General features: G+C 37.3%; 13 protein-coding genes across 13 annotated transcripts, besides 1 other annotated feature; 6 read left to right on the top strand and 7 right to left on the bottom strand.

Annotated features, from left to right (window-relative positions):
* The first annotated feature begins 48 nt into the window (after positions 1-48).
* Positions 49-137: a sequence feature (Protein overlapping with rRNA (C9374_002595, KAG2386149.1) was converted to a misc_feature.).
* Positions 138-2,318: 2,181 nt separating this feature from the next.
* C9374_002594 (uncharacterized protein) lies at positions 2,319-3,239 on the bottom strand (the record flags this gene model as incomplete). The annotated part of the gene is made up of 1 exon (XM_044692029.1): positions 2,319-3,239. The coding sequence occupies one exon, from the start codon at positions 3,237-3,239 to the stop codon at positions 2,319-2,321; it is 921 nt and encodes a 306-aa protein (XP_044550141.1).
* A 1,210-nt stretch (positions 3,240-4,449) lies between these two features.
* Positions 4,450-8,318, top strand: C9374_002593 (uncharacterized protein; the record flags this gene model as incomplete). The annotated part of the gene is made up of 6 exons (XM_044692028.1): positions 4,450-4,499; positions 4,634-5,017; positions 5,974-6,986; positions 7,045-7,094; positions 7,141-7,268; positions 7,325-8,318. 6 exons carry the CDS (start codon positions 4,450-4,452, stop codon positions 8,316-8,318), a joined length of 2,619 nt encoding a protein of 872 aa, XP_044550140.1.
* A 374-nt stretch (positions 8,319-8,692) lies between these two features.
* C9374_002592 (uncharacterized protein) lies at positions 8,693-10,573 on the top strand (the record flags this gene model as incomplete). Its single annotated transcript, XM_044692027.1, has 1 exon — positions 8,693-10,573. The coding sequence occupies one exon, from the start codon at positions 8,693-8,695 to the stop codon at positions 10,571-10,573; it is 1,881 nt and encodes a 626-aa protein (XP_044550139.1).
* A 233-nt stretch (positions 10,574-10,806) lies between these two features.
* On the top strand, positions 10,807-13,118 carry C9374_002591 (uncharacterized protein; the record flags this gene model as incomplete). The annotated part of the gene is made up of 2 exons (XM_044692026.1): positions 10,807-11,532; positions 11,595-13,118. The coding sequence occupies 2 exons, from the start codon at positions 10,807-10,809 to the stop codon at positions 13,116-13,118; spliced, it is 2,250 nt and encodes a 749-aa protein (XP_044550138.1).
* Positions 13,119-13,894: 776 nt separating this feature from the next.
* Positions 13,895-15,535, bottom strand: C9374_002590 (uncharacterized protein; the record flags this gene model as incomplete). The annotated part of the gene is made up of 4 exons (XM_044692025.1): positions 13,895-14,220; positions 14,265-15,053; positions 15,209-15,370; positions 15,460-15,535. 4 exons carry the CDS (start codon positions 15,533-15,535, stop codon positions 13,895-13,897), a joined length of 1,353 nt encoding a protein of 450 aa, XP_044550137.1.
* A 231-nt stretch (positions 15,536-15,766) lies between these two features.
* Positions 15,767-16,303, bottom strand: C9374_002589 (uncharacterized protein; the record flags this gene model as incomplete). Its single annotated transcript, XM_044692023.1, has 2 exons — positions 15,767-15,934; positions 16,106-16,303. The coding sequence occupies 2 exons, from the start codon at positions 16,301-16,303 to the stop codon at positions 15,767-15,769; spliced, it is 366 nt and encodes a 121-aa protein (XP_044550136.1).
* A 255-nt stretch (positions 16,304-16,558) lies between these two features.
* On the top strand, positions 16,559-17,095 carry C9374_002588 (uncharacterized protein; the record flags this gene model as incomplete). The annotated part of the gene is made up of 3 exons (XM_044692022.1): positions 16,559-16,740; positions 16,901-16,995; positions 17,088-17,095. 3 exons carry the CDS (start codon positions 16,559-16,561, stop codon positions 17,093-17,095), a joined length of 285 nt encoding a protein of 94 aa, XP_044550135.1.
* A 387-nt stretch (positions 17,096-17,482) lies between these two features.
* On the top strand, positions 17,483-18,097 carry C9374_002587 (uncharacterized protein; the record flags this gene model as incomplete). Its single annotated transcript, XM_044692021.1, has 2 exons — positions 17,483-17,495; positions 17,682-18,097. 2 exons carry the CDS (start codon positions 17,483-17,485, stop codon positions 18,095-18,097), a joined length of 429 nt encoding a protein of 142 aa, XP_044550134.1.
* Positions 18,098-18,258: 161 nt separating this feature from the next.
* Positions 18,259-20,639, bottom strand: C9374_002586 (uncharacterized protein; the record flags this gene model as incomplete). The annotated part of the gene is made up of 2 exons (XM_044692020.1): positions 18,259-19,681; positions 19,915-20,639. The coding sequence occupies 2 exons, from the start codon at positions 20,637-20,639 to the stop codon at positions 18,259-18,261; spliced, it is 2,148 nt and encodes a 715-aa protein (XP_044550133.1).
* Positions 20,640-20,695: 56 nt separating this feature from the next.
* Positions 20,696-21,082, bottom strand: C9374_002585 (uncharacterized protein; the record flags this gene model as incomplete). The annotated part of the gene is made up of 1 exon (XM_044692019.1): positions 20,696-21,082. One exon carries the CDS (start codon positions 21,080-21,082, stop codon positions 20,696-20,698), a length of 387 nt encoding a protein of 128 aa, XP_044550132.1.
* Positions 21,083-21,099: 17 nt separating this feature from the next.
* Positions 21,100-22,029, bottom strand: C9374_002584 (uncharacterized protein; the record flags this gene model as incomplete). The annotated part of the gene is made up of 3 exons (XM_044692018.1): positions 21,100-21,391; positions 21,452-21,723; positions 21,814-22,029. The coding sequence occupies 3 exons, from the start codon at positions 22,027-22,029 to the stop codon at positions 21,100-21,102; spliced, it is 780 nt and encodes a 259-aa protein (XP_044550131.1).
* A 1,668-nt stretch (positions 22,030-23,697) lies between these two features.
* C9374_002583 (uncharacterized protein) lies at positions 23,698-25,383 on the top strand (the record flags this gene model as incomplete). The annotated part of the gene is made up of 2 exons (XM_044692017.1): positions 23,698-23,788; positions 23,897-25,383. The coding sequence occupies 2 exons, from the start codon at positions 23,698-23,700 to the stop codon at positions 25,381-25,383; spliced, it is 1,578 nt and encodes a 525-aa protein (XP_044550130.1).
* Positions 25,384-25,581: 198 nt separating this feature from the next.
* Positions 25,582-26,448, bottom strand: C9374_002582 (uncharacterized protein; the record flags this gene model as incomplete). The annotated part of the gene is made up of 1 exon (XM_044692016.1): positions 25,582-26,448. One exon carries the CDS (start codon positions 26,446-26,448, stop codon positions 25,582-25,584), a length of 867 nt encoding a protein of 288 aa, XP_044550129.1.
* Between the last annotated feature and the right edge of the window lie 81 nt (positions 26,449-26,529).

The following is a 26,529-nucleotide window of genomic DNA, read 5'->3' as shown; positions in this document are numbered from 1 at the left end:
ACAAGTGCAATTTGAAAAAGGATGTTTCAAATTTTTGACTCCAAAAAGATGACGTTTGGAAAGAAAAAAAGGCTACAGCACTGCAGGTTCCCAAGTTGTCGCCAACCTCAGTACTGATGCAGCTCGACGATGCTTAACTTCTCAAATCGGACGGGATGAGGTGCATTCATCGTGATATGGCCGTAGCCATAAATTAAATGAAATACATTCTTTTAACTTATATAATTCTTTGTTTTATTTCATTTGAAATGTGCCAACGTGCCAAATATATTAAGGCAATGTCAGAACCTGCCAGACCAATCAAAAGGATGAGTTGTTATATTTTGGCACCTTACACCTTACACTTAGTGTCAGTGCTGTTTGCATTTGACACTTGAGTGCCAAATGAATGAAGTGTGATTTGTATTTGACACTTGAGTGTAAGGTGCTATTTGTATTTGACACTTGAGTGTAAGGTGCGAAATGGATGTTGATTGAAATGGAGGTACTAGTTTGTGAACCTAACCATTCTACTTCGTGTTCAAACGAATCTATCAAACAAAAAAAAGGCATGATTTAATCTCATGCATCTACTTTCCTTTCGTATGTTAGCTTGGACCTTCGTATGAAAGGAGTTGGGAGGCACAAAAGATGATATGTTAACCTTTCATTCATGATGATAGACTCAGCCGTTAAGAAGTATGACTACGAAACAAAAACTGATTCCAGTTCCCTTAATTGTACCCTTCTGATTGCTTCAGCTTGACTTTTGCTGTTACCGTCATTCCCAAATCACTCAAATTCGATTACATCAGCCAACAACAGTGTTGAGCACCATTCTCTTGTTCTTCTCACCGTTTTTGTAACAATTGAACAAAAGTACATGTCACTATGAAGAAAAGCTGGCAAGTTTCACTCCCCTGTTGAACCAAATGAAAATGTTTTCCTACATGTACTGCAAGTGTTTTTCCTCAACATAAATCGTCTCTCAAGTTCATTCAGCAAGCTCTGACATCCTGTTCGACAACTTCATCTCAATCTCTTTCAACGCCGTGTTGTATGGCGCAACATCAACTCAGAAAACAGGTGCTGAACGGTGGAACATTATTTGAACCACTTGCCTCACAACGCTTCACCTTAGAAAATGAGCGTGAGTCTATTCTTCCCTCCATAAACTAAATTTCGTAGATGATCATTTGGTATTGTCGTTGTCAGACGAATTGTCCAAAAATTGCGTTCGTGATGCTGTTTCCTATACTCGATGATGATTGTGTAGTGAAGAGAATTTTGAGGCCCGTTGCTCACAACCGTGAAGACGGAGGTTTGTAATTTCAAAATAATATTTAAATAAATTAAAAAATATACAGGTGCTGATGACACTCGGCACTCAAGTGTCAGGTGCTGTTTGCATTTGGCACTCCAGTGTTAAGTGCTATTTGTATCTCCTTTTTGGGACTACGTGCCATTGCAAACGGCACTAAAGTGTAAGGTGTAAGGTGCTAAAAGGTATGTCCTCCAAAAGGATGATTGAAATAATACAAACACCATAAAAAGAAGCCATCATTGTACAATACAGCTGATGTGCCGTAACGGATTTTAACAAGAAAAATTTAACCAACCAACCTGCTTGCTTTTGAACACCACTGAATCATAACAAACTCATCAACTGAATGTCCTTCCGATCATCATTTGTTACCACTCTTGGTGTGGTATTAATATCGGTATGCTTCTTGCTGTGCCATTTGGTTTCAGCTTCTACACATCAACAACCAACGGCCATGACCAATGATCCCAACGCTTGGATTGATTGCCAGTGTATGTGTTGTGGGATGGACATTTACGAAAAGATTGCGAATCGAGAGCGGTTGTTGAAGAGAAATTTGGATTACGTTCAAGACAATCATCTCTTCTTGAAGACGTTTCATTTCGATCATCATGATGGTTTGAAGGAAGCAATGATTGAGAAGAATTACGGAAATGTGATCGGTAACTTGTTCAAAGCCTTTACTCGTAAATAGACGTGGTGATGATGATGGACTTGTTGATTGTGTGTTTTCAACACACATGTCGAATTGTATTATTTAATGTTTATGTATTAATATGACGCTTGTAAATTAAATGCAAATTATTTCATTGCTGATCTTTGAGCTCGTCGTAAACGCTTCTTGCATGGGATGGCCTTAATAGTATTGTAGTTTTGGGATGGCCTTAAATGACCATTCAATAATCGTGCCAACACGTTCATGACCTTATTTCAATCATATTGTCAGTCAGCCAATACGCGGAGATTTACAAATCTTTTTTGAGTCATTCCTGATAATCGTAATGTTGAGACGAGGTTATTTCTTATGACTAGCACCTTTCTTGTTGGCAGCAATGATTTTGTGAGCTGTATTGAACACTCCCTTTGTGTTTTGTCCACAGCAAGCACAATGTGGTTCTTTCCCACCATTATATCGATCGATGGCACATTTACTGCAAAAGTAATGTCCACATAAGGTCACTATTGGATCTTTGAATGGTTGTCTACAAATAAAACATGCATGAGGTAATTGTTGTGAAGAGTCTTTTTGTGTTCGAGCATCTTCGACTTTTTTCTGTTGTTCTTTTTCCCATGCCTTTGTGTGTTCGATTGAGTTGACATATTTTTCTCGTACGTGAGCAAATTTGCAATTGTCACCATAGCCACAAAATCCAGTTTCGTAGTAATCTTTGCAAATATCTGGCTGATAATCCATTCTGCTTGTTACACGAACGTGCTTTGAAACTTTTGTGGGACCTACATCCTTCTTTTTCTTTTCTGAATCCAACTCATCAAATTCGTTCACGTTGGTTGAAGTTATACGATCTAAATAAGATTCATCTTGTTTTTCCTCTCGATTTGCCTTGATGATGGTTTCATGAATTGGTAAAATACTTTTCGTTTGTTGTTTGGTAGATGATGAAAGAAGAGAATTTTCTTGATTCAATTTAGACTTTCGTTCCTTGATTTTCTCTGCTGTAGATAACACACCAGTATTGTCCTCGTCCTCGTCTAAACGAGTTTTTGAATGTGGACTTGTATTATCAATATTATTTTCATGTGTTGTTGTTGTTGTTGCTGCTGTATGTATGGTGTTTTCATCATCACCATCTCCTGAATTATTTAATGTTGTTGTTGCTTGATTTTCTTCATCCGCCTCTCCATGTTCCGAAGGCTTTGTCTTTTTGGTTGCTCTCTGGTGAGCTGGTTGAGCCTTGTTTGTGCGCTTCTTGATCATTTTTTTTTAATATTAAAAATTAATTGAACCTGAATTTAAAACTTTCATTGGAAAACCAGCACACGATCCCTTGTTTCATCCACAACCATCAATTCTCCAGTGATTTCATTAAGACATAATGCGGTCAAAGAATTTCCTTCTCTTCTTTTTTCAAATGATTTGATTTTGATTACATCTAAAGTAAAGCAATAAATTTTGTCTTTGTCTTTATCACACAAAATCAATCGTCTTGCTGCAGAATCCATGGTGATTGATGCAGAGAAGCTTAAGAAATCTTGTCTAAAGGCGCGAATCATCTTCCAGTTTAGGTCAGTATTTAATATTTCGATTCCGTCGCTTGTTGCCACTGCTACTGTATTGTCGTCAATGAAAGCCAAATCGTATCCATTGAATGGAGATACAATTCAATCATCTGTCCTGTTTCAGAATTCAGAATTTTAATACATTTTTCACATGAATCTACCGCATATATTTTCTTGTTGGCAGCTTTAATTCCTCTAATGGTTTGAAATGTGAAATTATTCGCTTGGTAAATGGAAGAAAATTTGCCAAAGTTCAACAGTAGAGTTTTTAAATCACACTTTACAATTGCTTTGTCTAATCCGCATATATAGAAAACAATAATGAGAGCATCATTGTGTTTTCCATCATAATTTTCTTCAATGCACATATTGTGCGGGTATTGTATCGAAGGCGGTCTTACTGATAATATGTAATATTTTGTTTTTAAATTATACACTTGTATTCTACAATTCAAACAATCGCTTATTAAAATAACAGAATGATTATAAGATATTACAACATCTCGTGGGTTGGATAGCCCTGTGAACGTATAAACTAATTCAAAATTCATTTCAAACGGTAAAGCAGGATTTCTTCGGAGTCTTCGCCTCATCTTTTGTCTGAATTTTGCAATTGGATGATCCGGACCCATATCATGATGATGATCACTAATTGAGGATTTATTCCATGAAGATCCAGCCACTAGAATAAAATCAATGAGAAGTATTTCGACAGCGCCCGAAAAACATTTTTTTTAAGTAATATTCCAGAAACATGTTCCACGTGAAAACCTATCTATGAACACATCAGATATGAATTTTGTGAAGACGAGCTGTATGGGTGGAGTTTATGATGTTACCATTTGGTGGATAGTTTATGTTTTCAATCACATGAATTCTCACCCTTTCACAATTCTGCTGGTAAAAAAATGACCTTCTTTCATTTCGTTTCCACTTTTCTCTTATCCTTTGTTTCTCCGTATGTCGTGTATTATTCCAAACAATCATCATCATCGGGTTTGAAGGAAAAAGATGAACGGAGATTTAGTAATATTGTGGTCGGAATTGTTGCCTATGGCTTAACATTGTTTTGTAAAATGTTTTTAATTGCAGTGGTGATTCAGATGGTACCAATTTACAAAGTGGAGCAATTAATTTTGATGATACCTCTGCATCATCGGGAATGGTTCAAAGTTTGAGTTTTTCCTTTTTAATTACCGAAGTACTGAAAACATTGATTGGAGCTTTGGATTTGATCGGAATTTATTTCTTGCTATCATCCAAGTGGTTATTGGGCGACCAGATTTCACAAATATATGGATGTGCCATTGGATGGACAATGGGAGATAATTTATTGAATCGTTTAATTCCACTTTGGTTTAGTACTCGTGGCTTACAATTTGAAACAAAGGCACTCCAAATGGCTGTCTATTCCAATGTGGTCATGCTCGAATGGATTTGTGTTGTGATTTTCGTTTTCCTTTACAGCAGAAAAAAGTACGACCAAAAGAGCTTTGCTTGGTCAGCTTTAGTCGCTCTTTCTGTGTTTCCTCTCGTGGTTGAAATTTTGAAAATCTTACTAGGACTCAATCAATGCGTATGGTGCTTGGTTGGAATTAAGGCGCTCGTCTATGGTGTGACCTGTTGATTGCCAATTCCAGATACTCACAATTTGAACAACTTCAAAAATAAATTATTGAAATCATGCTCATCATGAAGATGTGTGTTGATGGACCAGTGATACTCTCAGTTGAACCATTGTTTTTTCTATGATTGGTTAGTTCACGTAATACAAGGTACTGAACACAATGGAAAATAATTTATTGAAAACCAATATCTGGTGTCTGGAATCTCTTCAATTTACAAAAAGAAAACTCCAATCTTTGGCAACCAATTGTCTTGTTCCTTCCCACCACTCCTTCTGCTTTTGTTCATCATGGCTTTCAACAGAACGCTCCTGAATTCAGCACTATTAATTGACAATGTTGTCACATCTTAAGACATGCACAGTGTTTTTGGTGGAATAAAACTTACGTCCAATTCTAATAATGAAAGCAAGTAGTGAACTTCTCTTACCAAAGGTTGTAGTTCTACTGGTTCCTGTTGCAAGAATTTTTTTCTCGATCCGGACTCAAAAGGTGGCGTCACTGACAGCGACGCACAGGTCAGACAATTCCGGTTTTGGCCAAATCGTACAATTCAGTAGTAAATCCTTGAAAAAATTGCACCGCCGTCGTTGCCGCTTTCTTGAACCATACGTTTACACACAACGTGCACTTGGTGCAGCAACCTCAAGTGCATCATCACCTCAAGATAATATTATCTGTTGTCAATATATTCAACTTTTTGAATTTCTCTTGACATCCCCTGAATTGAAAACAAAACCACCAAATTGTACTGACGCTTGACTTTCAAATAATCAAGAGTAACATTTACAAACAACCCGATGATAGGATGATGAACCTCTCGAATGATGCCGACGTAGAGGAAAGAGGCTCATTATCCCATAGTACTTCCAGTGTAAACAATTCTCATCATAGTAGCAGTAGTAATTGTTGTACGAGTAGTAATAGTAACGAGCGCATGCCCACTTTGAATTATACTTATACTCCGGATCAAATCAACAACAAGAATCAGCTACCTAATCATACCAAGACGACTCTACTCTTAAAATCATCATCATGTCCGTATTGTTTTCATACGAAATTGGATAGCCTTTTGAGTGATTACTTTCCATGCTCGAGTCGTGAGCTCCGAGAAATGTACGGGACCGAACATTTTGTTGAGTTGAGTTCAAAATTGGCGGGCACGAGTTGCAACACGAAAGAACAACAACAGTATTATCATGCTTGTATGAATCATTATTGCTCTGCTTCTTCATCATCATACGACTCACAATACGCTTCACAAACGCTCACTGACATGGAAAATACTTCAGATCTATTCATGTCACCTAAAGAGAGGCAAGCCATGGTGAATACGATTACACTGAAAACGATCCAATTAGTGATGGATCCAAATCCGGCAAAAATTGCCTTACTTTTTCACCCTCGTTTTGAGCATTCTCTTGGTTTTTCGCCAGGAAGAACCTTTGTAGTGATGGGAAATAATGAAAGTAATTGCTTGGGATGCACAACTAATGAATGGCTCAAATTCATCAAGGATGACACGGGTTTGGAACTCAAAAATCCACAAACCATGTTCGTACCAGAGAACTTTGAGGACGATCAAGATGATTTGTTTGAAACCTTGAAATTATCTCCAAAAATTTATTCAACAAGTGACAGTAGTTCTGAGATTGCATTTGTTGCAACTGGGCATGATTTTTCGATTTTTGTGTTTAAGTGTGGATGTATAGGATTGTGTGGAACATGGGGCGAAGGGGGTGCATCCTTATTTCGATTTACATGGTCAAAACCACTGAAGACTGTTTGCCCTTCAATGTTTGCCACTTTTTACGTGTCAAGTAAGTGTAGTTGTTCAACGATTTTTCGAGTGACATGTATTTTACAATTATTGAATAGGCGACTGTAAATCGATTTATTCATGGGGTTTTAATTCTCAAGGTCAAGGAGTAAGTTTTCTTGTAACAAGATTATTTTCTAAACTGTTATTTTCAGTCCACTAAAGCTGGTGATGCCTTTGTGCTTCCCAAACGAGTCGACCCAAACCTGTATCACAATGAGACCATTAAATTGGTCAAGATTGGATCCGAAAACTCATACATGATAACAGAAAATGATAAATTGTATGTAAAGTTTGGGACATTTGTTTACATTATTACCAATTCAATTATTTGTGTAGATTCGTTGCTGGATGCAATGGAAATCATGAGTTAGGAATTCCATGGAGGGACGTCGCAGAAGGGCATGACAATGACACTCGTTACCATGTCGATTATTTTCTTCCAGAAAACATTCTTGAGTTAATTAAGGAACGAAAAATCGTCACTCAATTCACACAAATCGACTATCTTCCGAAAAAGGTCAAGCTTGTTGATCTCAGTATTGGTGAAAAGCATGTATTTGTTTTGACTGGAGATGGTGAAATCTACTTTACTGGACAAAATTCACACGGTCAACTTGGCTATAGCAACATTACCGAACAATGCATATTTGAAAAACACAAGTGGACGGAAGAAAACAATACTCGAATACGATTAATTCATTGTTTTGCGAATTCTACTATTTGGATTACAGTCAATGATGAAGTCTATATTTGTGGAGACAATGCTCTTTGTGAAATGGGCGTAACAACCGCTGAAGGTTGCATCATGACTCCAATTCTGCATCCAACTCTGAGCTATCAAGGTATTTCTAAAATCATTGGAAATAACAACATTTTCGCCCTCACCAATGATGGAAGAATTTTGTGCTGGGGAAGCAATGAGAATAATGAACTCGGTCTCGACGAGGCAACTCTTAATGATAACCCAGATGGTATTGAAATACCTATTCGTAATTATTTCCTCGAAGGAATTGCACGAACAGTATGGGAACGAGGATACAAGCTTGAACTCTCGGCTGGCTTTAATCATACCATTGTGTATTTTAAGAACGTTTCCAAAATGTTGAACATGATGTTCACAAAGTTAGAACAAGCTTCTAAGGGTGAATACGCTAGTGACTTTTCGGATGTTACATTTGTGAGCACAACGAGCATGCACATCGATGAAAACGTTGACACCAATTCGAGTATGTTAGTGAAAAGAAAACTCATCGCCTTCTCTTCTGAAGAAGATGAAGAGGATAACATGGTCAAGACTCATCATGGCCACACAAAGAAATCAAAACCCTAATGGGCGATTACTAGGATGGGCGAATAAGGATGGAAGAAAAAAATGAACCATGCACGCCAATCGGACCGTTCGTTTCATGTGGTGGCATTTCAAAAAAGTTTACTGAAACATTTATTGAATTGTTACATGTGGAAGGAAATGGATCGAGTCAAGAGTGGTCATGTGCTGTATGATTCGATTCAGAAACAACACTTGAAAAAGCAACATCAAAGAGAAAAAACAAAACGAAAATTGAACATTGATAATTTATTAAATCATTCTGTGAATGATATTTTTCTATTCAAAAAGGTCATGATGTGATGATTGGTTTTTTGGAGTTAATTCTGTGATGATGAAAAAACCACCTTTCCGAGAACTACACCACGAAGGAAAAAATGGCTTCACAACGATGGAGGAGAGTGACTACCTCTTTCATTGAAATTGTTGATCAACAGTTAAGCGGAAAGAATGATCATTATTCTCCACTTTCATCATTTGTAATATTGTGCAAAAGATCGGAAAAAGTTAATTCATTTCCTCATCATTGGGCTTCATTTTCGGGATCTATCGAAAGAAATTCCAATCCACTCAGTGCAGGGGTAAAATCATCCTTGTCAAATACGAATGAGTTATCAATACCAACAGATAGTTACAAGCTACAAATAGATAGAACAGATCATCCAACAACCTCCGATGCTTTTAAAGAGAATGCTTTTGAATGTGCTATAAGAGAGTTGGAAGAAGAAACCCAACTTAAAGTGGGAAAGCAGTTACAATTCATTCGAAGTGGAAGAGTTCAATGGATACCAAGTTACACGAATTCTGAGAGAAAAGGATTTATTGTTTATCCGTTTTTATTTAGATTTCATCTAGCAAATACCATCCAAGAGAACAGATATGATAGGATGGATTTTGCTGCACTGGTAAAAAGAGAATTGGAAAAGTCAAACTTTAAAATCGACTGGGAGCATGACACTTTTGACATTTTCAATGTTGAGAAGTTTTTGCACCAACATGAAGACTCATCATTGCAACACGATTCACCCTCCCTTACCAATACCGTCCCTAATTTAAGAGAAACCCTTCAAAGAGTATTCTTCACAGCTCAAGACTATTCTCTTGCACAAGAAATTGAAACGCAAATTGTTAATAATTTCACTGATGGAGCAAGCCAAATAGCACTCAAATCAATTGAAATCCTGAAAAAGGGAGTTAAATTGTATGGAAATTTAAAGTATGAGGATATTCCTGATTTCTTCAAGCTCAATATAAGCAAAGAGGCTGAAGAAAATCACGAACTTGTTGTGGCACTTTACATTTATGAAAAGCTCAGAGACTTGGTATGGCATTTGGATCACTGCAGAAAGGAAATGCCGTCCACAGGTAATTTAGCTATAATGACATTTCACAAAACAATCTATTTTCGATACTCAAAGGCAACTACTGCACAAGAGAATAATCAGCTTAACGCCCTGAAGAAGATACTTAAAGCGCGGTCATTGACAGAGTGGATCACAAACATGGAAATCAAAATTGAACAAAGTCTCAATCAAATCAAGGAGAACTCAACCAAGATCTCTACCAGGTTCCTTGATGCCATCCAGCAAACGATCAATCCCATGTCCAAATTAACAATCTTGACACACAGCTGGAGCAGCAATACATTACTCTCTCTTCATCAGCTCATGGCACATTGTTGTAGCAAATTGGATGAATTTGAATTAACAATATTCGTCACAGAATCTCGACCTGAAAATGAAGGTTACAATACTGCAAAAGAACTGCTACAGTATGCGACTGAAATCTCTAGCCACTCATCCAACAAGTGCAAAATTAAGGTTCAAGTATGCACTGAGGCATCTGTTGGGTATCTATGTCGAAACCATGTAATTGATGCGATGGTAGTGGGCTCAGACTCTATTCACATGCACGATGACCATCGCTTGATCATTTCAAACAAAACTGGAACTTGCATGCTTCATACTATTGCAGAGGCGTTCAACATACCTTTCTTTCTATTGTCAGACTCTCTAAAAGTCAAGACCAAAGAAACTTTGAATGGTGATGATGGCTGTGAAGAAATGATCACATCACATGAAGAACAAGATGAAATTGGCTCTACTCCCAAACTCTTCAAGCAGCCACTTTTTGAAAGCGTGTTGATCGACACTAAATCAGACAAGAGCACAACACAATTAATTCTCGAATGTGACAAATCTTTGCATGACATTCAATTAGAATTCGATGCTTGGAGAGAAGATGTTTATGGACTGTAGTTGCCATAATGTCTGGAATAATTTTCAATGATGATGAATGGGCAAGCAGAGATAATCCTTCAATCGCTCATGCTTACTTCACACGAATGTGTGTGTTTGTGTGAAAAACAATTAAGTATTCAACCTTCTCCAAAATGAATATGCGCCAATCACCCTCTGTCCCAATCGCATGATGGAAACAAATTTGGCGCCCAAAGAAAACTCCAAAAAATAATTCGTTACAGAAACAAAAAATGTCCTCCATCGGCGCCATAACATCGCATGCAACCTCGACTCGGAATGAGAGAGATAGTAAGGCTGGTCATCAGCAACAACAACATCAGAGAACACAGAATGAAAATTCATCGACGAGGCCAGCATCGGCATTGGTTTCATCCATGCGGGATGTAAAGACTCGATCCAGAGGCAGCAGTAATGTAACGTTTAAGGAGGGCCATGAAGTGTTGGAGGGACCTCCTGCTACGACAACAGCAACCCGAAATAATAGTGCTAATATGAATAGTAGCAATGGAGCAGCTAATAATGCAGCTCGGAATCAAGGTACACCCTCACCGCAACAACAACAAGGTGTACCTTCGTCGAGTAACGCTTCGTCAATGATGCCGCAACATTCATTAATCTCAAGTCACTCATCACGACAAATGCAACATCATGGTGTGGAACAACCTACTGGATCGTCTAATCGATCTCGATTGGATATTATTAGTGATGTTGGTGGCACGCAAATGAATTTAGAGAATACACCAAAAGTCGCTCATCCTCTAATACCAACTCTGCATGAACAACAACAATCAAAAGTGAATAGTGAGCCGAAATCTCCGTTGTTGGGCGGGCCTTTGATAGAATTTGACGAGTTACTGGAGTTTGTCAAGAAAATTGTGAGCGTTAGTGAGGCATTGAAAGACTCAAAATTGAAGAAAAATGGGAATGTGATTCATATTCGGCTGCTGCATATCGAGGTGAGTAGAGAATGCGAAATTGTTCTGACTTACAATAACCAACATGAACAACACATGTATAGGATGAGGTGACACACTGGGGAAGAGATTTAATTAAACAATCGAACGACAAACAAATAGGAAAAGCTCTCCAGTTACTCTATCAACAATTAACAAAAGTATACACCCTCCTTTCCAAAATTCAACGATGTAAATGGTTTGTAGATATAAGATTCTCAAAGAAGGCAAAAAAGCTCACAGAAGAACTAGACAATGTGACGACCGTGTTAGGAGTGAGCATTACCTATTTCAAGGCACAAACTGCCTATTCCAACGTCCATAAATTAGGAATTGTGTCAGGATATCCAGATATTGATATTTTTGACCTTGATGACAAGAATAATCTTGCTTTGGCAGCTGACAGATTTTACATGGGCCATGGTGTGACGCAGAATTTTGAGATGGCTTATCGACTCTATTTACATGCAGCACGATTGGAAGAGGCACGGTCACAATACATTGTTGGATCCATGCTCATTGATGGTGTTGGAGTTGAAAAGGATTCTCGACTTGGTGTTAAATGGATTCTTAAATCAGCATCTCAGGACTACCCCGACGCTCTGAATCAAATGGGAATTTTCTACGAGACTGGTTTCATTGTGGAACAAAATTTTGAAACAGCTGCCAAGTTTTACTTACGATCTTCTCATATGGCTCATTTGGATGGTATGACCAACTATGCTGCTCTTCTTTTGCAAGGAAAGGGTGTCGAAAAGAATCAAAAGAAAGCAGCATGGCTTCTAAAAAAGGCATGTGAAAGAAATTATGCCAAAGCACAAAACGAGCTGGGTGTCATGTACTACAAAGGATTGGGAGTTGAGGAAGCCCCGGATAAAGCTGTCGAACTCTTTACGCAAAGTGCTGACAAGGGAAATGTGTATGCTCTTAATAATTTGGGAATAGCCTACGAAGAAGGAAAAGGAGTGGTTCGTGACTATGCAAAGGCCACTATTTGTTACGAGAAATCTGCGAGACTTGGTAATATTAACGGTTTGAATAATTTGGGATACATCAAATTGTTACAGAAACAATATGACCAAGCATTGGATTTGTTGCACGAAGCCTCAGATCGAGGCAGTGTGGATGCCATGTATAATATTGGAAACATGTACAGGTTAGGATTAGGTGTGACTGCTGACATTACGATTGCTTTCAAATTCTTCTACAGAGCTGCTACATTGGGACATGTCAAATCTCAGAGGATTGTGGCTGATGTTCTCTATTCGGGCAAGTATGAACCCATTCCAGCCAACAAGAAGGAAGCAGCATCGTTTTATTATAAGGCAGCGCTTAATGGAGATGCTGAAAGCTGCAATAATTTAGGAATTCTGTATGAAGATGGTTGCGAAGGTCTACATAGGGATGAACAGAAAGCAATCGAATGGTTCCGACGAGGATCCGAGTTGGGAAGTGACAATGCCATGTACAATCTTGCAACCATTCTGGAAAGAAGAAATCAACAAGAACAAGCAACAGCATTGTTACGGCGTGCAAGCTCTATGGGCAATACGAAAGCTAGAGAACGTATTGGTGTTGTGTTGGAATGAAATTAATGGTGTGGATTGATCACTATTACTTTGTGGTAATTTGTGTCATAGTGGAGTTGTGGTTGGGAATTCTAGTGTTACCGCAGTATCAAAAGTATGTGGCACCAAATAGATCTATTTGCCGAAGAGGCTTGATAATCAATTGTGGCACAACGATTGGAGTGAAAGATGGATTGTGATTGGGAAGATCTTGGCTTATCACATTCCAGGCATGCTTCTAGTAGGAGCACAACTGTCCTAATGTGTGCAGGTACGACTATACTTTCAAATAGAATGAAGGAATTCGTGTGATCATGTGCAAAATAAATGTTTATCAATGTTTATTAATGTAAAACGTTGGACTCAAATTGATGATAACTTCGACGTTGTTAATTCCTTGACATGATTGTCCATCTACAATGGTGCTGTTGGATGCCATGTCCATGACAGAAACCAAGACATCGTTGTGTGTGATCCCAAATGATTCAACCCAAGGCAATAGAAACTACGGCCTTGACATCGTCGAATTTCAACGTTGAAGATCTTTTCAATACTTCAGCCTCTTTGATGAGAACTGGGAATCGACTGCAGTTGTAGCTGTTGTAGATGTAGAATTTCATGTGTGGATACCAAGTTTGGAATTTGAAGAACGTTAATTCCTTGATGTTGAAGAATTCAGCTGTCGCAAAAAAATTGCAACCGGATTGGGGTCTTTTGCATTGAGAGATTGAATCCTTTCTTCTGAGAGGTTGCAATCAGTTTTTCATAACAGTGTCGTGGAATTGAGCATTGAATATTTATTTCTCATGATCAATGTATTGAGATCCGTGTTCACTCAAGTGAGCAGCACTTGTCTTGGCGTCAAAGAACATGTCGTGCACTTCTTCAACATCCTCAGCTGTGACCTCTTCTCTTCCATTTGTCTTGCTCAAAATATTGGCTGGAGTTAATAATTGAACAGCATATCTTAGAGATGATTTGTCACCAATTTCTCCTAGCTTTTCCAAAGAGCCTGGTGCCAATTGAATGCCTTCAGTCTTGGCTCTGAGAGCAATAATTTGGACAATTTCCTGGAGTCTATATGGAGATGTCTTAATAATTAACAATCGATCGAGCAAGTCAACTGGAATTCCGTGTGGAGACACAATTTCTGTACCTCTAACTTACAATTAGCTCGATTTGTTGCAAAAATTACGATTGGAGCAAGAGTAGATTCCAAAGCTCTGTTAAGATATGTGAAACATTCAATATCAAGCATGTGAACTTCATCAATAAATAACACTCCAGGCACTAATTCAGCAACGCCTTGATCAATATACTTGTTGACAATTCTGTTGACTTCAGTTCTCAATTTTTCAGTAATTTCTGTTTTCTTTGGTTTCATCATGCTATTCATAATGCTAAACATGTCGTGACCACCCTGTGGTCTAGCATTGGCAACATCCAAATCGTGTAATGTAACATCTTGAACAACTTCCTTCTTCTTGTGAACATCACCTTTTGGTATTGGCACGTATTCTTCAGCTTCCAAGTCATGTTCAGAAATATATTCATCAGATCGGCCAACTCTCTTCACTGCACCGCTGTTAGCTTCAATGTATATAACGTCACCAATTTGAACCTTTTCTTTTTGAATTGATTCATAAATTGATGGATCCAACCTTAGAGTTTTTGTTCCTTTAGTAGTCTTTAATCCCATTACAACATGTTTAATCACTTTGCTTCCATAGCTTGTAGAAAGTTCATCCTCAGCTTCCTCGGGTGTCAATTGAATCACAACTCCTTCATAGACTTCTTTTTGTTCTTTGATTCTAATTCCGATACTTCTTCTAAAGTTTTCCATGAGAATTTCAGTTTTCTTGACTTCGGACGAGTATACTTCAGATCCTACCATTGGGCAGAAAGGAACTTTCTTTCCCAATTCTTGTGAAATGGCAAGAGAAATTGCAGTTTTACCTGTGTGTAGAATGAAAGTTTCACAAATTCCATTCATTGGTGTTGTTGAATTTTTAATGTATAAATTCAAAAGGATGTCAAAGTTTCGAAACAAGCAAAATCCGAATGTAATTTTCAAATGTGTCATGATACAACTAAACATTGAAAAAACATACCTGTTCCTGGAGGACCAGCCAATAGTAATGCTCGACCAGCCATCTTTTTAGACTTGATTAAATCAACGACAACTCCTGCAGCTTCTCTGGCACTGTTTTGGCCAACTAAGCCTCCAGCTTCGTTACTGGCAACTGCTCCAGTTGTTGGATCCAATCCGAGGCCTTGTGATATCATCCATTCAAAGGAACATAATGAAATTACCAAATCAGACAAAAATCATTCTTGCCAATTAATTTTGAATTGTACATACCCGTAATGTGTGAGTGAGCAGCAATACGGAGTGTCTTCTCAGTGGATGTAACTTCTTGAATCTTGACAGAAGGCATTGTATCGGTATTGTTGTTGTTGTATTTTTCTTTTTTGAATTTTTATTGTTGCTGTTCAACAACGCTGCATACAACACAATTCCGAGCTCGTCAGGATATGTGGTGTATTCTCAATGATTGATCCATGATTATTGCAAATGATATCATTATCCGTGTTGGAATAGTTTGTTTGAAATGGGTAATACACCTTCATCTTCTATTCAAATTCCCGAAAATTCCCATCAATAACATCTACTTTTCTTTGGTTTGTTCTTGATTGGATTCTGATGGTTGTTTTGGAAGCTCTCCTTCCTTGATCTTTTCAATGAATTGATTCATCTTGTGTGGTGTTGGAATGAGCCCGGGATGATGTTGGAAATACTTTTGTTTGAATTCTTTAATCTTGATGTCTCTATGATACTATTTTGATGTGCACAATGCAAACACGTTCCGAGTGTGTACGAGATGTATAATTAATAAATGGTTATCCATCATCCAATAATTAATAATGAATTAATTTTTCGAATCGTATGTTTCCAAACAATAATTGTCTCATCATTATATATACTCTAAGAAAGACATCAAACCTACCGAAACAGTGTCCAAATATTGGTAATCCTCTCTAGTTAATGCGTTCAACGCATAAAAGCTTCCTAGTAGTATGGTCGCTAAAGTGAATCCATAAGCTCCAGTTTTCAGAATAATTCTCGGAATAAACTTCTTCTCCAGTTGTTTAAACATTTCAGGTGTAATCTCTGGAGGAACATTCTGATTTGGTGGTTGATTCATGTTGTGTCTGTATGAGGCTGATTAATAAGCAGGTTTGTTTACGTTTGGCAATTTTTTCTAATGCTTCTTTGTGAAAGGTCATGAAGATGAGGAATCTAGTTGAGATTATTAATGATCAATATATTGATGTCATGAATTACTTCTCCTTGTGAATTCCATAAAAGAAACCAGTGCTATCAAATCTTCGCAAGAAGAAATTCGATTCCCAGCAATTGTAAATATTTGAAAATAATAAATAAAAAATTTCTTAATACGATGATGCGAGGAAACAACATGAGACTGATTGCCAAACGAGCTTCGGCTTTGATTTCTACTTCCTCTGCAACAGGTAGAGCTTCATCTACTAGAATGTTCTCTAGTACAAGTTCAGTGATGAAATTATATGGTTCAAGTGAGATGACTTTGTTTAGCACTGTTTCCTCTTCTTCCTCTTCAAGGTATATATTTTATATTATTATTGTTTCATCGTGATGGATGTAATTCTATGAAAATTGTTGATACTCTGCGCTTTCATGGTTAAAACTTTATTACTACGATGGTGATTGGGATGAAAATTCACTCTCGGGACAACTTTTTGAAATCATTTCGCAACGCCAGAAATTCTTCCTCTAGAAATATAACCATTAGAAATATGGCAAACGGTGCGGCTTTAGGGCAACTTTTAACAGTTTTTGGATCAAACGATGATGATGGTTAGTATGGTTAGTAGCATCATGTTTTCAATTTGGATTTATTTGAATCGTGTTGTCATAACAATTTATCGGAATCATTGAAAATTCAACAGATGGATAGTACTGCTATTGCTTGTATGGTGTGTATTCTTTAGTGGTGAATATATTTTCCGTTTCTTCTTACTGTAACTTTTTGCATTGTGTATGTCATCTTTCATGCTCTGCACAATTCTCACGGATTGGTTGATTCAGCAACAAACATTTATATGCTTACTGGGATGTTTATTAAAGGTGTTTGACACATGCAAGACACGACTCACCCTAAATGTTATTGGAGGTTCAAAAAAGGAATCATTTTCTACCCAACTGTATTTATTAACAATTGATCAATATCTCAATTTTTGGTTAACTTGTTGTTGTTGTTTCTATTAAATCTAAGCACGAATTGTTTCTCTACCTCAATTGAATCGTCATTGGCTTGGGTAGTTCAAAAAGTAATTTGAAAAAAATGCCCGCATCAAGTACGTTTGTTTTGGATTGAATTGTTGTGACAAACCGATGATGATCTTGTTGAAAAAATGTGAACAACGGATGTCTTTCGGGATTGATGATGAATTGAATGATACAACTATTTGTATCGAATTATCATTATGATTGAAAACGTTTGTTCTAATGAATGTGTAAAAAAACTTTGATTGCTTTCACAGAGAAGAAAATTAAGCAAAAATTAAAACAAAAAGAAAAGAAACAAGCATCCAAAACCAACACCGAAGTTGAGGTCGACAAGAAAATTCCACAAAACGCCAATGATTTTCAACAAACATTGGATTCCATTGCCAATCAATTATCGTCAATGACTTCTCTAGGAGAACAGGTGAATTACTATGATGACGATGACAGTGCAAGTGTAGTCACATCACAATTGGCAAAGAAAAAAGGTATTCAAAAAATTCAATCCAAAAAGCAAAAGGATAAACACAAAAAGAATTTAGAAAAAGCTCTTTCCTATCAAGAGCGGTTAGACACAACAGTTGTTAAAGATCTTCATTCACAAATTATGAAATTACCAGAAGAACGGCAACGAAAACATAGACCTGTGAAAAAGTCGGCTATCAAGCAGTAACTTTTGAGTAGCATTTGCGAGACACTTTTCACACGAGTTTAATCAAATTTTGGTATGTTTGATTATGAGCTGTTCCCACTAACTATTACTGACTTGTCAATGATTTGAACAACACAAGTACATAATCGTTTCTAACCAGTAATATAATTATTTGAATTCTCTCAGTTACAATCTTCAAAATTATCTTCTTCTTCGTCACTTCCTATACTTATTTCACTAGAAATGTCAATGTGGAAATTATCAATGTCAATACTTTGCGTTTTTCCAACAGCTCTTCTAATATAATGACTGATTTCTTTGCCTCCACTACTCTTTAAATTTTTAATATGAAAGGTTTTACGAACAGGAGTGGCGCTCTTACTCTCTTGAGCATTGCATGTTTGTTCTTGAGCGCTTGTTGTTGTGACATTTTGAGAATTGTCGGCTGTATTTGCACTACTTTGGGACGTGCCAGTCATAAGAGTTGGAGAATTTTGATCAACACTATCCGTGGCAGACCTGTCTTTGGTACAGTCTATAGACTGATCCGGAGTTTTTACATCAGGACTTGCTTTTTCAAAGTTCGTATCATTCTTATCACCATTTGAAGTATTCACTCTCTCTTCTCCATCCAAAGGAGGAAGATCTTCTTGAGCAGATGGAGTTATTTCATCTAAATGAATTGCCTTATTGTCATGTGACACCACTTGAAATTGGTCTTCAGCAATTTTCTCTAATTCTAAATCTTGAAACAATTGAAGAAAAAACTTGGGCGCTGAAAATACATGTATAGAATTGATGGAGAGGAACATACTATTGTTTGCATGTGCAGTTGTGAATGCAAATATTTCTGAAACATCTGATTCAAGAATGTGATGAATGTACACGTCATTGATATTATTTTGAGAAGGTGTTGAGGTTATGGATTTTCCTGAAGTGGAGTGTGTGGTAGTAATGAGGGATGGAGTATCCAAGTTGGCTTCATCAGAGCTCTTTTTCTTGAATACTTTCAACTCCAATTGAATTTTAGCTGCTTTCTTTTTTGATTTGTTGTCAAGACGAAGGTAGAATTTTCCTTGTGGAAGCTGTGTTAACAGGAGCATGTGAAGAAGCATTTCATCATGAATGCGTAATTTCCATATTAATAATGAGGTAAGCAGTTGAGATGTTGAAGAAAGCAACTTTCTTCTACTTACTGTATATTCTATAGTCGTTGGAGTGAGAGGATCGATGGTTCCTTCCTTACACAATATTGAAATGGATCCATGACTCACCAACACGCTTTGTCTTTTTTGAACCGTTTTCTTCCGAATTTTTTGATCTAAGGCTGACTGTTTCTCCCGATAGTGCTGATGCCCATATTTTGTTGAATGTGGTGCATCATAATCGGTATGGTAGTCCTCTTCATTGAGGTCTTCCAGCGATGCTACTATATATTTTGGCTCTTCTCCACTCTCGGATTTGAGTGAAGAAATAGATGATGAGAAACTATTGGGGTCTTTGGTATTTCTCAACTCGGAATGATGTTGGACGACTGCTGCTCCTCCTGAGGGCTTCTTTTTCATGGAAGAAGAGGATGACCAGACTTGGACCTTCCTCGTTCCGCTGATGAAAAATTGTTGATAGAGTGGTTTGATTTCGTTGCAACACCAAAACAGAGAAAGAGGTTTTCAAACATTTTTTCAAATTCATGGATTAAGGAATTACCTTAATTCTCATCGTACGATGTCTCATTCAACTACAACAATTAACAATTGCATGTATGATTGAATAGTACATTCCACTATTCACGAAATGTATTCGTATTCATTTTGGCTACCAAGAATATCCGTAATTACGGACTCCAATGTTTATTGGCATTTGTGAGTATTTGAAATTTCTTTCGCAGATTGTTGGATTCAGCTAAGAGCTCCAACACCTTTGCCTCTTCTTCGTCAAGCAAAGGATTATGTTCTGTTTCGTCTTCTGGGAAGAGCGCGTGATCAAACACAGATGGAAAGTTGAGCGTTTTGGTTGCTAGTTTGAAGCTGGGCCTGTTCTGAGCACTTTTCCGTTTCTCTAACCATCGACTTGATTGTTCAGAGGCTGATTTGGGAGGAATCTTGTTGCTTGATTTGACTCGTATTAGGGGAAGTTTTGTACTTCCTCTGTTTTGTTGCTTGTCGCCTGTTCCTCCTCTGGTACTGCTCGAGGAGTTTGATCTTGCTCTTCCTCTTCCTTCAACTTCTGACGCCGACTTGGATCTATCATGTGTAATACGTGAGTGAAGATGATTCGAATTAATATTATTTGAAACATTACTGAGTGAAACTTGTTTGTTGAGTGCAGAACTTGTCATGAAATGGGATTGGGCAGATGTGAATTCTTGGCTTGCCTTCTCAATGAATTTCGAGTATTGAGCAGTGGTGGTTGAGGTTGGATAAATTCGTTTGTACTTTCCTTTGGACATGATCTCATCTTCGATTTTGGTATGAGTAGTGATGATTTCCTCTCGAGAGGGCATATTTTCTACAATCTTCTCAACATCATTGCTGTAGTGACCTGTAATTCGCTCTCGAGACATGGCTTTTTCAATCTTCATCCCAATAATCCTCTCATTGGGATTGATGGCCAACATTTTCATGGTTTCTGTGAGTAATTTAACTTGACATGCTTATCCAGAGGAGTGTCTGTATTGAATGAGGGAGAATGATTGACTTCCAACAGCCATGGTTTGATATGTTCATCGAGCAAAATGTCAAAACCGAGAATTTCAAAGCAGACAAAGTCTCCATGTTTGGGAGTTAGAGAAGTTCTATACTGGTGCAACAATTGAGGATAAATAGTGAGAACGGTTTTGATAATGATATCCCCAATACTGTCCCACACCTTGTCTGGACTGTGACCTTGTGATTCGAGATACTTGTTCAAAAAGTTGAAATCTCTCTTACTGCCGACTGAAAAATTATTGGGATCATACTCAAAGCAATCACTCTTCTTATTTACACTGTAATTGGTCAAGTGCATGCAATCGGTTTTGATATTCAAGCTGGAGGGTGCTTATATTTTTCGGTGCAAATTCTCACAAGTCCATCCTTATACATGAATATTTTGAGAGGATCCACACTGAGAACGAGGGCATATACTCTCAAATCAAACTTGTAGCCATCAATAAGAAAAGGTCTATCCACATAGAGCTGAACGACACAATCTCCGTATCGCTCAGCATCCGTTGGGTCTTGTGTTAACACAATGCCTTTTCCTTGACAGCCTGCGGTGGGCTTGATAATGTAAGTTTTTCCAATAATTTTCTTGCTATTCTTGAATTTAAAGTATCTATTGGTATGTATGAATTGGAAACCTTCTTTGAGAGTAGTCATCATCAGAAATACTTACTCTTGAGGTAACACCCAAGTATGAGGAAGAAACGAGAAGTCCTCTGGGAATGCTTTTCGAAGTCGTTTCATATTTCGTGCTAACGGAATTTTTCTGCAAATACCACCCATTGCAGGGAAGTGATTAATCTTTTGAAAGGTTCTCAATTTCATGATACGGTCAGGAGCACTCGATTGGTCCATCCAAAATACTGTGAAATCTTTAGCATTGCTTGTTGGTTTTCGAATTTTCCAACCATTTGCTAAGGCTGCTTCTCTTACAACATTGTATTTCTGGTCATGCAACATTTCATGTCAAAACAGATCAAATAAGATAGTTGTAACAACTTGTCAATTGGCTTGAATCTCGAATGAAAAACATACACAACTTGTTAGATCAATAATAATTGGAGAGGGTTTAGAAGGAGACATCATGTATTCCTCACCTCCACTACTACTGCTTGCACCAGGTGATGAAGACGATGATGTATCTGAGCTACTCGGAGACTCCTCCAGAAGTGAGTCCAAAGATTTTGATTTATCCTTTCTTCGTGGGGTAGATGTATTGGCAAAGACATTCGGTAATTCAATTCCACTCATTGCTGATTGTTCAATAATTTACTTGTCTATTTGTAGGTTCGTATCATAACACGATCGGCTGCGGAGGTGTGTTAGTAATTTTTTTGGATATTATTTTGGATTGTATTTGAAGGCGGGAAAAAAACGATTAAAATTCCCTCCAAAAACGTCCGTTCAATATTTGTGTTTAAAAAATGCCTGCATGTCCTTTTGAAGAGTTGTTGAACCAACTCTTGGTTGCGCCATCGTCGGAATGTTATGGCGCACACAGCTCGGAAACATCGAGTCATCAATTACTGGACTCCATTGCAACAACAATGGACACGCTATCGCGTATTAAAATTAATTTGAAGGAAATTCGAAAGCCAAACCATCCATCCACATCAAGAAGAAATTCAATTTCCAACTTCCAATCCTCGTGTGATCACAACGACCGTACTGATGATTCAGCAAGCTGTACTTGTTTTTGTTCTTGGAGCAAGGCCAACAATCGGGTTTATTTAAGGAATGAATTAAAGAAAGCCTTTGCAACAGATGAAAATGTTCCGTTTCAAATGGTCACACAAGATAAGAGCGTGGTTACTGTGTGCCACGTCGGAAAAATGTTGATGAATAGAATTATGATCAATCATTCGTCAAGCTCTTCGAATTGCTTTTTGGAACTTGGAAAATATCAAAATATTATTAATGAATTGAGAACATGTTGGAGGAGGAGGCATCAACATCGCCCGTTCAAAGATGTCATCTCATGGATGACAAATTTTATTCAAACGTGTAATACTATCGAGAGTTCCCTTCCAATTCATTCTCTTTTAAATAACTTCGAAACATTACAATTTAGAGCTCCTCAAAATATACTCTTCAAACTAATAGCAGCAAAATCCGAATATTTATTGGCCTTGCTAAGGAGAATGTTTTGAAACATTTGAGAAATATTGTCCTGATAGCCCTTCACAGCCTTGTATCGTCACAAACAAACTCGGTCCATGTACTTCTAGGAGAGGAAAATTTCATGTATTGGATCAAGATTGAATTCAAAAAGAGTCTTAAAAAAGCAGTAGTGAACTTGATCAAATACGAGCTTCATCAATTAGAACATTTATGTGCATTATTTGTGGAAATGTGGAAATTAATGGATAGCGTAAAGTCACTGAAAAGCAATTCAGAAGATTGCCAAGTTTTGAACTTGTGTCACAACTTGTTTTGGAAATGAATGATAAATGTATCACAACACACCCCCTACGCCCGAATCAACTTGTGAAACCATCAAATCAAAGGGCACAACACTCACAAAAAGCAAACAAGAATTATTGAAAAGAACTCGGGAAATTTTACAAACGATGCCACAACAACCTTATTCGTGTAGAGCCATTGATTGAAATTTCCAATTCAACAAACCGCAGACAGAACAAGCCAAAATTTTCAAAAGTATTGCTTGTGAAAGGAGTGACTGGTGGTAGACTCACGTTGTTCTTGTTGTTGTTGTGTCATGAAAATTTCATCTCCTCCTCCACCTTTGATTTCATAAGGATCATGTCACAACATTTATCGAACTGAACCCATCAAGCCATATTCATTCAACCTTCCTTTTCAGATTTTCTCATATGAGTGGGTACACACACAATTATATGGTTTCATATGATTTGAGATTTTTAACGTCGTTTTGTTGATTTTCGTTATTCAAGAAAAATGTCTTCGTCCATCGCTGGCACTTCTTCTTCATCTCCATTGTCGTCGTTTTTGGATGGATTTCTTTCAACCACAAAAAGTTCTTCCGGAAGTTGGTACCCTTCTCAACAACATGATAGCAAACGGTTTGGAAATGTTGATCGGGAAGCATCATGCCGACCATTCACGAACAACAAGTAATTTTGAAATTATTTTCCAGAATCATCATCAAATTCATCCACACAACAACAACACTATCTACAACAAAACAACCAATATGATGGAATTTCTCTTACAGCTCTACAACAACAACCCCAATCCGATTCCTTACAATTAGCAGAAGAAATTGCCAATATTTTGAGTATTTGCGTGATCATGTTCAGTTTCCTATGCAGTTTGTTTGTTCTCATTAATTTATGTAAGAAGAATATGAAAGCAGAGAAGGAAGAGAAAGCCATGTTGGCTCGATTTGAAAATTCAAACCCGAGTATCATTGAATCACTCACTTCTAAGAAACATCTCTATACCAAACTAACGTCTTTCTGCATCTTGTGTATGATCATCTCAGATTTACTGTTTACTGCCTTTTATTTCCCAACCAATACATTGAGATTGATCAAGGGTTTTCTCTTTCAAGATTTACCCAAAGCTCAAACTCTGAAATTAGATCCCTATTTTTCAATTCCGATCTATATTACGGCTGAGATTACTGAAATGTTTGTCATTAGTAGTGGTATCTTTTCGTTACTTCTTACTTTGTGTATTTACAAAACGATTAAGAGTATTAAGCCTTCAGGTTCTTCGGCAGATGATCAATCTTCGAATTATTCGTCATCCAATCAGAGATCATCCATTGGTTTAGATTCTCAATATCATCAAAGTGTTTCTCATTATGGAACGAATGGTGCTTCAACAACTCCTTATGGTAATGGGGGAGACCAATCGAATATGGATCCCTATCAGGATCATCAACACACTGAAAAGACTCGATTAATGTCACCCAATTCGGATATGAATTCTGTGAATACACCACCACGAACACCAGAAGAAGAATATGGAAATCATGATGCTCATGTTCAACAACCCTTTTCAGCGAAAGGAAGATATATGAAAATGCAACAACGTAAAAAGTGGATTCAAACAATATTCTGTCTCATTTCATGGGGAATTCCTGCCATGTTTGCCGTGGTGTGGATCATTGTTGAGGAATTGTATTTGGGAGTGAACACCACACCTGCAGGAGTTTTTTATGCCAATATCATTCCTGACATGGTAAAGAATTTGATATATATTGCCATTGAAGTTGGATCTGTGGCTCTGAGAATTATGATTTATACAGATACTAAAAAACTATTTCGTGACACGACCATTGTGGAAAATACTTCAAGTGCAAAGAAGAAACGAGAAAAGGAGAGGAATTTATTCAAACAATTACTATTTTATGCACTTCCATTCTTTTTGTTTGGCATTTGGGTCATTGTGTATCGATTAGCCACAGATATTATTTATATTGTCCGTGTTGCTGAGCATGGCATTGATTCTTTCAATGACGACATGGACTTGGCAGGCCTGATTGTTTTAAGTATTCACCACATATTGAGTCCTCTCAGAGCCTTTGCCAATAGTGTTGTGTATTGTTTACTTTCGAAATGGTTCAGTGAACGAGTGAAAGGTTCCTTTAAGAGGTGTTGTGGTCATTCCCAGTAATTTGAAAATTTCCTCATAATTTATTAAAACACTTGTCCTTTATGTGACAATCTCATTTCTTGTGCTAATTAAGAATTCCTTAATCTTGAGGATTTGAGCTAAGGACAACAAAATGGTTTCTTTTTGTGTTGTACACAGTATAGGTAATAAATTCTTGGGCATATCTCCAATAATTATTCCATAGCTCATTATTTTCTATCATTGCGGTAAAGTCATATTGAATGAGATGATCATATGTGGGATGTTCACTATCAATATCAAGACTTTCTTTTCGTAATGGTGCAAATGTTGTTGGGAGGGCTGGTTTTGTTCCATACACAGATCCACTCGATCTTGTAAAAATGTCCAAATATTCTGACGTTGGATACAAATTTGATTACCTTCATTGATGGAATTGTAATCAATCGTCATTTCTTCTGAGGTGTAATAGTTTCTTATAGGTTGTAAAATGGTTCGATATTCTTTTGGAATTCCATGTGCTTGTTTCATTGCTTGGAAATCACCACACATGTGAATAAAAAGCTCTCCTGGCAAAATCTGAATTTTACGTTGAATTTTCAATGATGATTCTGTTCTTGAGATTGTCTCATCAGTAGTAGCAGTAGTTGCAGTTGTTGATGCAGTGAATAATTCTCCAATCCAATTATATAATCGGTCAATGAAATTCATAGAAAATGAGCTTGGAATCACAGACTTGAAAGGAACGAGTTCTTTAGAGAAGGAAACGTCAATCCAACGATTATGATCAACTGGACATTTCCAAAATAAAGGTAAAACATGACACATGATCATAAATTTGTGAATTAAAAATTGACATTCAGGATCCAATTCATGATAACACTTTTCAAAAACAACACAGAGAAATCGACATGGTTGCAAAAAGCTAATGTCCACAGATCCTCCCATCAATAAAAACGTTTCATAGGACAAACAGACATTAGAACCGTTGCTGTAACTGAAAGGCGTGAGCATCCATTCCTTAAATAGATTTCGGAAAGGTCGTTCATGATGATGAATATTTTCATCGGAAATGGTTTTACATAATTCATCATGAAGAATAGTCATGATGAGTTGTTGTGTAGGAGGATGATCATTGCCCATCGGCAGGAACTTTAGATTTCCATTGAACAAGGTATTGAATAATAG

This window comes from Naegleria lovaniensis, assembly GCF_003324165.1.
Source record: "Naegleria lovaniensis strain ATCC 30569 chromosome Unknown tig016, whole genome shotgun sequence".
NCBI classification, from domain to species: Eukaryota; Heterolobosea; class Eutetramitea; order Acrasida; family Naegleriidae; genus Naegleria; species Naegleria lovaniensis.
Note: the sequence above shows the minus strand (reverse complement) of the source record. Positions and strands in the feature narration are given on the sequence as shown.